Source organism: Beta vulgaris, chromosome 9 (assembly GCF_026745355.1).
Source record: "Beta vulgaris subsp. vulgaris cultivar EL10 chromosome 9, EL10.2, whole genome shotgun sequence".
NCBI lineage: Eukaryota > Viridiplantae > Streptophyta > Magnoliopsida > Caryophyllales > Amaranthaceae > Beta > Beta vulgaris.
Genome location: NC_079210.1, coordinates 29,556,116 through 29,569,015, shown reverse-complemented (window position 1 = coordinate 29,569,015; position 12,900 = coordinate 29,556,116). Strand labels below are relative to the sequence as shown.

General features: G+C 35.8%; 1 protein-coding gene across 1 annotated transcript in view; it reads right to left on the bottom strand.

Annotated features, from left to right (window-relative positions):
• Positions 1 to 34, bottom strand: part of LOC130590198 (uncharacterized) — a 51,045-nt gene extending 51,011 nt beyond the window's left edge. Inside the window, exon 1 of the mRNA XM_057392230.1 lies at positions 20 to 34. Coding sequence (XP_057248213.1) covers positions 20 to 34 — 15 coding nt within the window. The remainder of the gene's footprint in view (positions 1 to 19) is intronic.
• Between the last annotated feature and the right edge of the window lie 12,866 nt (positions 35 to 12,900).

Below are 12,900 nucleotides of genomic sequence, written 5' to 3'. Positions count from 1 at the left end.
AAAGTCCAACAAGCAATACCCAAATGAATATCATTATCGATTCGATGGCATTGTGATTAGAGCTATAAACTTTAGAGACTACTGGCCTACATTCAATTTCCAACGGGGACTTTCAAATGTTTTTTTTCATGCTTCTTGTTAGGACTATATTCTCATTTTTACCAGCAAAAAAACATACCCAGCTGCACAAAGATGGCTAGTGATAGAATCTACTGAACTACCGAAAGAAATATCTCAACAACTCAACTTGTAAAGCATACAGAACATGGAAACATCGTTTCCTTTTCCTTTCCCATATTTGGATACAATTAAAGTTTATTCTAAATGGTACCTGGAGTATTTATGGCTATATAAGTCTTAATAGCATATTACTTCTGATTATTTAAAGTATATGTAATATATTTTGGTTTTAAGATAGATAAAGTCATACAGAAAAGTAAATCACTAAACTACATCAACTTTCCTTTGTGCTCTATTTAAGAAAGAAAGATACTAATTCAATTCAATCATAGAGGTCTAAGCTAACATTAGAATAAGCTAGAAGAATTAAAAAAGAAACTACATTAGAGGATAACAAGTAAAACAAAAATACCTCATCAGAATTGTGTTTGACTCCCTTGACACACTTAATACAGTCACAAGGTAACCAAAACAGGTCACTTCCAGTGTCCAAAACAAACAAAAAATCCAAAACGCCACTTTGAAGTATTAGTAATTATAAGGATAATGTCATCAGATTTCCATTATATAAACAACATAAACACAGAGAATTATTAGAGAAACACCCCCCTCCCCCAACACATACAAAGAAACACAAAATGACTCGTATACATAGATAGTTACTTTAAAGGTTTTCCACAAAGGACCCGTGCATTCCCAATTTGAATAGCTCGAGCAGCTTCAGAGAATAAGTGTTGTATCTCACGAAACTAAAACCCTTGCATCGGTTTACACGGACATCTTCGATAACACCAGCCCCTAGAGCATGGAAATGACGGTTAAGATCAACTGATGTAGCCTGCAAACACGCAAGGAAAAAGCTTTACACAAAGAAAGCAAATTCTTATGCAAATGTGATTTCTCTAAGCCACACTCACTCTGTCTCATAGGGCAATACTTATATCAGCAAATATCATCCAACAGAAAATGAACATCAAATAAGAGCAGTTAGATGGGTTATGAGGTATACATAGATGCACTGTCATAAGTCAAGTTGATCCCAATACCCTAAAGCCCCAAATGCCAATCTTTACCATCTCCAACACAATAACCCCCAAAACAAAAACAAAAAAAAAATTAAAAAAAAATGGGAATCATGCACAGAAATGTTCGAAAATGCTAAAATTGTAGGTGATGAGGGTCCTGAACTAGGTGCAAAACAGGGGCGAGAAGCGTGTGCCTCATCAAAGAGAGGCACACTTCTTATAGCTTAAGTATGTGTGTGAGAGCAGTTGCAGACAGTGGACTCCAGTAGAATAAATGCAGCCACTCAATTTTAGCAATTTTTCCGTGGTGGTGCGATGGAGTTAATGGTAGACAAAAGGGGAAAAAAAGGTTCAGCATGAAGGAGACAGAAGACAATGATGGGCTTCTATGCGTCAGTTCACCTCATCAAAAAGCCATTGTGTAGAAAACGTTAATGGCGTGCAGATATAAGATATGGCATGGCAATCAAAGTTTTGCCACAACTAGGAGGGCCAAAAAGCAAGTAGCCTGTCTCCGATATCACTCCAACGTTGATAAGTCTACACTCTACTAAAATAAAGCACAAATTACATCACCATCAACTGTATATTCGTATTTGAGCTAGAATTAATATAATAATTCAACCTTTCTAATAAATCACTTGTTAAAAAGACACCATGACATGTAGTAAATAATTATACACATAACGTATTAAGTCTACACCTTATTATAATTAATCAAACACAAATTACATCCCCACCACTAAAAATCAACTCCATAAATTACACATCAATATTTTCATAACTACATTCATCTACATTGTCACTACTCCCCACATCCGCCAGTGGTAGTTCCTCCGATATCATATTAGCATAATTGATTTACTGTATTAGTTCAGCAAGAAATATGTAAGAAAATAGGCAGCAAATTATAGAAAGAAATATTACCTGAAATAATAAAGAGTTGCAAGACAATGATGAGCTTATTGATACGAAGGATCCATTCTGATTTCTGACAGCTTCCCTACACTCGAAAACTGGCTCTAGGAGGCTACCAAGGTCTGTCAAAGCTGCAGTTTCATTACTTCGATAAGCTGCTACACTTGAATCAATTGTTATTGCTTGATCGTATAACCCCAACGCTTCCTTGTATTTGCACTGCTTATACTTATCATTTTCCAATGTTTTAAACTCTTTAGGGTCACACAATGCAGTACTCTTAAGCCTTGTTTCATCTGTACTACTTCTGAGTATGAAATTTGGAGTTAGAACAAGGCTTTGTTGTACTTTAAAGTTGCTTGAATAATACTTCTATTGAGTGTAAATCCTAGGTATGTCTATCAATCTAGAGATTCACACATCCAAATTTGCAACTTAGCCATCACAACTCACACACCAAATTTTCATTTCAACCGGCAAAATTCACACCCAATTATCACTTAAACAATCAGAATTCACACATCCAATATTCAACTAAACCATCAAAACTCATACATCCAATTTTCAACTAATTATATGAACCATCAAAGACATAAAGTAAAAAGGTACCTCAGATTCACATTTCAACAGACGGCAGATCTAGTGGGTAGTGGCGAAATTGGGAGATGAAGATGAACCAAATCAAGCGAAGGTGGAAGAGACAAAGGCGAACCAAACCAGGCGAATCGGCAAATAGACATGGCTTCTACACCGAAGGTCAGAAGAGGTTGAAACTAGAGGACCTGAGAGTAAATTAGATAGGAACAAAAACAACTACCCTAAAAGTCTAGAAAAACAAAAGCAAAATCGAAAAGCCCTAATTCGATTTCTAGGGCTCGAATTTTTGAAAAACGAAAACAGAAAACAAATTCGAGCCACTTACTTGTTTTAGAGAAGAATGGAGGAAAATCGAGTGAAAATTGAACTGGAAACCCTAGAAATAAGGGACCGAGTCGAATTCAGAGCTTCTTTGGGATTTTAGCATGAAAACAATGGTGATAACGAGAAGGAGATAGCGAGAGAAAGAAGGAAGAAATAAGGATTGTTGGCGTTTCGTGCAAGTGCTTTGAGATTTCTGAGGGTTCTTCAGAGTTCTGAGCGTAGTAAAGGGAGGACTTTGAGAGAGAGGGAGGTTCCAAAAATAAAATAGAGTGAAGCGCGCTATAGTTACGTGCAATTGCAAGTGCAAGTGCTTTGGTTGATTTGTCAAACGGAGCACTTGACATCAAGTGCTCCGGTGGACTAGTCAACCCAAGCACTTGTAAATTTTTAATATTAAAATATTCACAAGTGCTTGGGTTGATTATTCAACCGAAGCACTTGACAAGTAGCACATGCAGCTTTTTCCACTAGTGATGAGAATTTATATATAAAAACGAAACGAAAATTAGATCTAAAAACTCATTATAGAAAATTGCAACAATACTAATTACACGAAAATTTCAGTTTGTTCACGAAATAATTGCTATTATCCAGTAATTATATGAAATACTTGAAACGAAATCGAAAATTAGATCTAAAAACTAAAATTAGTAAAGGAAGGAACTAATAACAAAAATTAGAAAAAATAATTAAGATACGAAAAAATGCCAAAAATTAAAAAACGAAGAACTAAAAAACACTACCCGGATAAAACAAAAATTAAGAATTGAACAAAAAAATCAAACGAAAATGAAGCCTAAAAAAAGGAAACGAAAATTGATTCTTAAACGAAATAAAAACCCAAACCAAACTAGATTTAAAAACAAAATCCAAACTTAACGAAAAAAAAAACACCTAAAACTAAATCCCATGAAAACTCAAACGAACCAATTTCTTGTGTATCTTTGATTCTTCATTTCGATCGTCATTTTGATCTTCAATATTCGCTCTATGACTTGTTCTTCTTTTTCACCCTTCTTTTTAAATCTTCTACGCTCTTAATTCACTTGTATCTTCGATTCCCTTCGTTTTGTGAGGGAAGAGTATGGAGGAGCGAAGAGAGGTGAGTAGGAATTTGGTTTGTGAGGGAGTTAGCGTTTGAGGAGAACAGAGAGAGGGAGGGGAATGGGGGCTGTGTGTGAGAGAGGTACGGTTTGAGGAAATGAATAGAGGAGAGAGACAAGAGAATGAGTCACCCTTTTAGGCGGAATTTTGGTCGTTTAAGTAATTAGGTCGTGCATGTTGTTGGGTTAGTTTATGGAACGATTTTCGGAAGCGGTCCATGAACTGCATCAGGCTCATGAAAAACCGCATCAGATTTAAAAACTGATGCGGTTTTTTAAGGACCGCATCAAATTTCGTTTGCCAAATTTTCTTCATGTTTTTTTGTTGATTTCGGATGCGGTTTTACAAAAACCGCATCTGCTACTAAGTGACATGTAAGGTTAGCAGCACCCCTTGAGTTACTTGGGGCTCATTAGCCCCTGGGAAACATCGAGCGAGGTTAGTAGTACCCCTCGATTTGCTTGGGGATCATTAGGCCCTAGCCAATGTCGAGCTAGGTCAGTAGTTGCTTGGGGCTGATTAGCCGTAATGTTGTACAATATGAGCACTATGAGGGGGGTGAATTATAGTGAGAGAATAAGCTATACTTTTTGCGGAATTAAAAGTAAACTTGGGAACAAACAATGGGAACACGAGAGATTTAGCGAGGAAAAACTTCCTAGGCGTAGTAGGAAGAAACAACCTCGACCACAAGGGATTTTAAAACAACTTTCCACTATAATAGGCCAAAACAACTCTGATTACAACCTATTACTTTTCTCTCGATTCTCAACTTAAGTCACTCAACTAAAGTTCCCAACGACAGTTCCCACAACTGACGTTCCTCTCAAACTTCACTAGAAGTTCCTTTCTCTTTCTCTTTCTCTTGCTTCACTCAAAGCTTCTCACACTTACAAGAGTTCACTCAAACCCTTTTCTCAAAAATAGACTTTGTAAAACAATGGAAGAGTAATAAACTCGATTATTCTAAGTATGAATTCTCTTAAAGAAAAGGCATTGACTCTTTTAGACAACTAAGATAAATTAGCTAAGTCAGACACAAATTGTTCAAAGGTTTTAGGCGCCTATTTATAGACAATTAAGACAAGACATTTTATCCACTAATTAACTCATGATCACATGATCTCCATGACTTTAATTAATTAAACAATTAAAATTAAATATTCCTTGTTAAGTAATTAACCCACTAATCCACTACTTAACTAAATAAGAGAAGCAGTAACATATTATGTGGTTTTACAAACTTGAGGAATAATTAAACTTATTTAAATTAATTAATACTTGGGAGATAATTAACTAAGCCACTAGATCCACTAACTACAAAAACGTGTAGCAGTATCTTTAGGCGTGTAATCTCATTTTTAGGAAATAAATAAAATATTTACTTTAGCTAGATTTTAGGGAAATATCCTTTAAAAATAACTTTAATAAAAACAAAAATCAGTTTTATATTTTAAAACGAAATCTTTTAAAACCGGAAAGATATTTTATTTTGGAAACAAAATCTTTTACATAAAATATAAAAGATAACGGTTAGATATTATTCTAAATAAAATCCGAAAATCAATGTTAAAATCTTTTCCTAACAACCTAAAAACAAATTCGCTAAAATAGTGGATCTTAATTAAAACAACCCTAAAAACTCTAACTAACATATTAGGCGCACACTTAGAGTTAGGCGCACTACTTTAGAGTCACTTAGGAGTTCCTAATCCAATTTTAAGTCATGTTCCCTAACCTTGTTCCTAACAGTGCCAGATATGTTCCTGTCATGGGAACAGAACCAAGTTCCTTTGAGAATTCACCACGAACTTAATTGAGCTTTCACTCAACCTTAACATGAAGATAATAAATACACCCTAATGTATTCTAATCTTCATTCCATGCTTGATTCTTCATCACTCGACCATCTTTACTTCGACCTTTGATTAATTCTTCGTTTTAATCTTCAATCAAGTATTCTCTTTCGTCGAGAATGAATTACCTAGCAACAACATAAATAAAATATACTATGTCTTTTTGTGGTTAAGTCATCTTCAAAACTCAAGGGTCAACACCTAGGGTAACCTCGAGCGAGGTCAGCAATACCCCTCGAGTTGCTGGGGCTCATTAGCCCCTGGGTATCCTCGATCGAGGTTAGTAGTGCTCCTCTAGTTGCTTGGGGCTCATTACCCACTTGGTAACCTCGAACGAGGTCAATAGTGCTTCTCAAGTTGCTTATGGCTCATTAGCCCCTAGGTTACCTCGAGCGAGGCCAACAGTGCTCCTCGAGTTGCTTGGGGCTCATAAGCCTCTGGCTAACCTTGAACGAGGTCAGTAGTTCCCCTCGAGTTACTTGGGGCTCATTAGCCACCAAAGAGCCTCAAGCGAGGCCAACAACACTCCTCGAGTTGCTTGGGGCTTATTAGCCCTCGAGTAGCCTCGAGCAAGGCTAGAAGCACCCCTCGAGTTACTAGGGGCTCATTGGCCCCTGGATAATCTCAAACTAAGTCTGACGCCCCTCGAGTTTCTTAGGATTGGTCGGCCCTCGAGCAACCTCGATCTAGGTCTCAAGTCATCTCGAATCATCTGACACTCATTAGCCCCCAGGCAATCTTAAAGGATGCCCTATTTTTTCATTCTAACCATATCTAAAAGTACAATACTCATGTTGAATCCTCTTCCAACCATATCTAAAGCATATGGATTATTGCTACAAGAAGAGACTCACAAAGAGTTAGCGAATCTGAAATCTACTTCAAATGTTGATTATACAGCATTTGCAGCAAACAGGATGAATGATAAGCCTTATTTCTCCAAGAATTTCATCAATAGTGGTGCAAGAATGCCTACTAATTATCATTTATTCTTTGATCATTCCAAGATGAAGGAATCATACAGTTGATAAATGTTGGAGACTTCATGGTTATCCCAAGGATAACAAATACAAAGGCAAAAGAATTGCTACACCAGTTCAATATGATTTTATTAAAAATTCTGCTGAAGAAAATGGTGTTGTTCATGCAACATTTACACAAGAGCAACACAAGCAGTTCTTGCAGTATAGGGAAAACAACAAACTCAAAATTCTGATCATGAATCAACAATTCGTTTGGGTATTAGTTCCTAATTGACAGGTAATATCTGTTTACTTTCTAAATATCATAATTCTTGTACATTAGACAGTGGCGCCACTGATCATATGTGTTCAGAATTACATATGTTTGATTCATATGTTAAAATCACACAACCTCATCCTATGATAACTATACCCGATGCAAATAAGATCAAAATTGAACATAAAGGCACTATTTCTCTATGAGGTGTTGTTAATCTAGAGAATGTTCTTCATGTGCCAGGCTTTCAGTTCAACTTAATATATGTTTCTAAGTCGTGTCATGATGCTAACTGGTTTATATTATTTGTAAATGATACATGTGTGCTTCAGGACCTTTCCTTGAACATCTTGGTAGGCTGGAGAAAGGTCTCTATATGTTGGATGCTTCTCTTCTGTCATCTACTGTTTTTGCATCTCATAAAAATCTGTCTACTGCTTTTACTTCTGCATCATCCATTGAGATTGAAGAACCCAAATTATGTGGGACACATCTCTTATGGAAGAATCAAGGTTTTAATGGCCTTGATGTCAAAGGGTGTATAGCTTAATGTTTTTGCAATATTTGTCCTTTAACTAAACAAACAAGATCTTCATCATCTGTTAGTTCTATTAAGACTAATAAGCCTTCTGAATTTTTGCATCTGGATGTATGGGGACCATATGCTATTCCTGATCATTTTGGTTGAACACAGTTTCTTACAATAGTAGATGATTACACGCACAAAAATGCCATTGACTCATTTTTCTGAAGAATTAAAAAGATTGTGTTTCTATTATGACCCAATTCTTGCAATATGTGGAGACTCATTTTGAATTGACATTCAAAGTTATAAGATCAGACAATGCTCATGATTTGACAGAGGGAGATATGAAAGCTTCATTTCTTAGTAAAGGGATTATCCAACAGGAGAGTTGTAGTAACACTCCAAACAGAATGGTGTTGTGGAGAGAAAGCACAAACATCTATTAGAGACAGCAAGAGCCTTATTTAACAGAATGCCTCTCAAAAGCATTCAATTCTCTTCTTCCTATGAAAAATCTTTAGTAAACCACCTTAACTTTCTCATTTGAAAGTATTTGGTTGCCTATGTTACATCTCAACTTCATCGGTTAGGAGACTTAAGTTTGACCCAAGGGCTCAAGCTTGTCTTTTCTTAGGTTATCCTTCAAGCCATAAGACTTATAATGTCCTTAATCTTAGAACAAAAAAATCATAATTTTAAGAGACATTTACTTTCATAAAAAGCATTTTACCATTTCATTTTTCTTCTAATCCTAAACACACATATTCCACACAATTCATTCTTCCTGTCATCACATCAAATCATGTTACTTCACAGGATTTTTCATCACCATCTACTCCTATCAATTATGTTTCTTCCCCTATTACTTTTGTCATTTCACATCATTCTTCTTCTTCATCTACTGACAATATTGTTACTTTCCATACTTCTCCTCCTGGCAATGATGATAATATCATTGTCTCTCAACTAATTAATAACTCATCTCAACCAAGAAGATCCTTTTTTTTTTGCTCAATAAGAAAAGGCTTTTCATACCATAATCACCAAACCATACACCCTAGGCTATTAAACACATTAATTACATATAGCCAAGCTTAGGTTCCTCAACCAGTTTCTATCAGATCTCTAAGCTTTTTTGGCATTATACTATACACTCTTTCCACTACATTACACTGAACAAAATTTACAGAGTGATCAACATTAATAACCTTGTGAAACCACAACACCGTATTTCTAACCCACCAAATTTTATAAATTGCTGCACTAATGACAGCTAGCATGGCTTGCTTTTGAAGCTTTGAAAAAGCACTTCTGTGTATCCATCTAGTTAACTCTTGAACACTAATGCCCACTCCACCAACACCTAGGAAAGCTTTGAGACATTCAATCATCTTCCTACTGTAATGACAAGCAAAGAAAAGATGCTTGTGATCCTCAGATTCCAGACCACAGATCAGGCATAATGGAGATTCACATACCCTAACTATAACTAGATGCTCAGCAGTCTGCATCCTTTCCTTCATAACCAGCCACATAAAAAAAAATGTGCTTGGGAATAGAGATCCTATTCCACACAAACTTAGCCCATACCACATGATCCTCCTCTCCTACCAACCTCTTGTACAAATGCTTCACTAAGAAAGTGCTTATTTGCAACATTTGATCTTCAGAAATAACATGCTTCAGCTTATCTTTGACCTCACAAACCTTCCTCCAATACCAGCTACTACTTGCAATAGAATGGTACATGGCACTTTGTTCTTCTTCCTAAGGGCAAGAAAGCAATAGGGTGCAAGTAGGTGTATAAGATTAAAAAGCACATTGATGGCACTATTGAGAGGTATAAGGCTCATTTGGTGGCAAAGGGATTCAGTCAAAAATATGGCCTTCATTACTTAGAAACATTCTCACCAGTAGATAAAATGTCTACTGTGAGATGTTTGATTTCTTATGCAGCAAGTCAAAATTGGAACTTATTTCAAACTTGATGTTAACAATGCCTTTCTTCATGGTTTTCTACATGAGGAGGTTTATATGAAAGTTCTCGATGGTGTTGTGGCTCCCAAATGTACTGTTTGCAAGCTCAAAAGGTCACTTTATGGCCTAAAACAAGCATTTAGGCAATGGTTTAAGGCTTTCTAAACCTGTTGATGAACTTCTCTCTCAAGGCTTTCTACTGTCTAAAAATGATTATTCACTGTTTTTGAAGAAGAAAAATGGTGACGTTAACATTGTTGTAGTGTATGTAGATGATATAATCATCACTGGTTCTAATGAAGCTACTATTGCAGTCTTGAAGTCTCATTTGCACAATATCTTCATCATTAAGGATTTGGGACTTCTACATTATTTTTTTGGCATTAAAAGTAGTCATACTCCTGTTGGTTATATCTTAACTCAGAAAATTTTCACAAAAGAAATGATCATTGATTGTCCTTTAACTTAACTCGGGCTGATGTGACTCCATTTCCTTTAAACCTTAAACTCCCAGCTGATGACACTCCTATGTAAGATGATATTGAGTTGTACAAGTGCTATGTGGGTAAATTAAATTTTTTAACCCACACCAATCTTGACATTGCATTTGTTGTGTAATCTTTAAGCTAAGTCATGCACACCCCAAGAATGTCTCATATCCAACCTCTCACTCATACTCTTGGGTATATCAAACACATTGCTAGTCAGGCTATCATACTTAAGGCCACTACTCAGCTTTCTTTATGTTATTTCCCAAGGAACACTACAAGAGGGGGGGGGGTGAATTGTATGTGTAGAAATAAATGTAATTTTTTGCGTAAATTGTGACTTAAACAAATAACAAGCTAGAGGAACACAAGGGATTTTTACGAGGAAAAACTTCTTGGGCCCAACAAGAAGAAGCAACCTCGACCACTATGGATTTTAAACTCAACTCTTTTACTAATTAGGCCAAACAACTTTGTTACAACCTAATTCTATTCTCGAGCCACACCTTGAGTTCCTAAACTCAAGTTCTTGAGCCACTGTTCCCTTAACAGTAGTTCCTCTCAACTTCGCTCGAAGTTTTCTCACTCTTACTAGCTTTACTCAAAGCTTCTCTCTTACAGAACTTCACTCAAAGTCCCCTTACCCCAAAAACCAAAATACAATTGATCGAAATAAGCTTAGTGGAATTAGAGTAAGTAAGTAAAGAACAAATGGCTATTATGAGAGAATGAACGCACTGACACTTAATTACTTAGTCAGGCACACTTTGGAACTTATTTAGACTTCAATATTTATAGTGACAATAATGTAGAACGTGGGAATTAAAACTGTGTTCATGTCGAAAACCATTATCCCATGATGTTGCTTCCCTTAAGGAACACGTTCCTCAACACACCCCATGATCCCATGATCACTGTTTTGGACGTGGACATGTCGTTGTTACTGCTCCTAGATTATAGGATTTACTTGAGCTTTATCCGAAAATCAGTTTAATTTAAAACAGATTTAATATTAAAACTAAAATTAAATCTTTTAAGAAATATTATCTTTTAAATAAAATCTTTAAAAACCGAATAATACTTTTCTTATCTTTTTCGAAAAACAAAATCTTCGAAAAACAAAATCTTTTTCTCAAAAAGATTTTCCATAAAACTGATTTTCTCTTAGATAGAAAACGGTTACCTATTATTTAGGCATGACTTACTCAACTTCCATGATTGAACCGTTATACTGCTTCAAGTCTAAGTCTAGTTCCTTTTACTTGTTAAGTTCCTTTAACAGATTTGATTAGTGCCAATTCGTTTGTTCCTTACAGAGGAAGAAACTCTCATTCTCAAATAAGATTGCCAATGTTCCTTAGCAACATTACTTGTTCCTTTACAATGGAACTAGAAAATAAAACGCCTTGTTTTATTCTTCTTGATCCAATGCTGCTCCAGTATCAACTTGGGAAACATATTCACTTTAGTTTTCGAAATCCTCACTTGACTTCTTCCTTGACTTAGTATTCTCTTTGTTCCTTTCGATGATACCTTAAAAATCATACACTTAAAATAACTCATTAGTTCACTACTTAGTTTGCATCTTTGTTCTTTTGTCATCATCAAAACTAGGGTTCAACACTTTACAAGCCTTTAGTGATTCTGATTAGGCTGCCTGCCCAACTACTTGAAGATTTGTTACTGGATACATTTTACTTCTAAGCAACTCTCCTGTCAGCTGGAAATCAAAGAAACAAGGTACTATATCCAAGAGTTCATCTAAGGCAGAATATAGAGCAATGTCTTAGGTTTCTAGTAAAGTGACTTGGGTTGTGAGATTACTTGAAGAATTTGGTGTTTCAAATCTCACTCTTGTTGTCTTACATTGTGACAATCAGTCAGCAATTCACATGCTATAAATCCTATTTTTCATGAAAGAACTAAACACATTAAAGTGGATTGCCACTTCATAAGAGATAAGGTTCTTGAAGGCTTACTTCAATTGAGCTACCTACCTACTCGGAACCAACTAGCTGACATTTTCACCAAGATTCTATCTAGTGCACAACATAATCTACTCTCTTCCAAACTTGATCTGGTTTCTGATTCACCCATTCCAAGTTCGAGGGGGGGGGGTGGTGTTGGTATAACATATATTAGTTGTGTATTAGTTTGATATGTTATATAACTTTTTGTATAAGAAACAAGATACCGGCTTGTTAGAGTTAGTTAGGAGGTTGTTAGACCCCTCAAACTCTCTTGTATAAATAACAAACCAATGATGTAATAATTTCATTCATTCAATACAATCAAACGCCTATCTCTCTTCTTCCTATTTCTCTGTGTATTTTTTCTCAATCAAAGAGTTCTAATCTTGAACTCTGGCAACTAGAATGTTCACCGATTGATCTGCTTTTGTCCATTCATCTGTTGCACGCCGGTTGTGTATCTAAGTATTTTTTTTGCTGCAAAATCAGAAGACCATTATGTTGCTTGTATGTCTTCAAGGTTGTTGTTGTGCTTCCTTTTTAGTGTGATGCGCTTCAGCAAATATGCTCTCAGTTCTTTTATTGGCCTCTAGAGAAAAAAAGTTATTTCTATGGCAATAAATATGCAAATAAGTTCAACGGTACTGATTTTCCTCCCCCCTCCCCCTTATTATTAATTCCTCCCTAAATCAATAT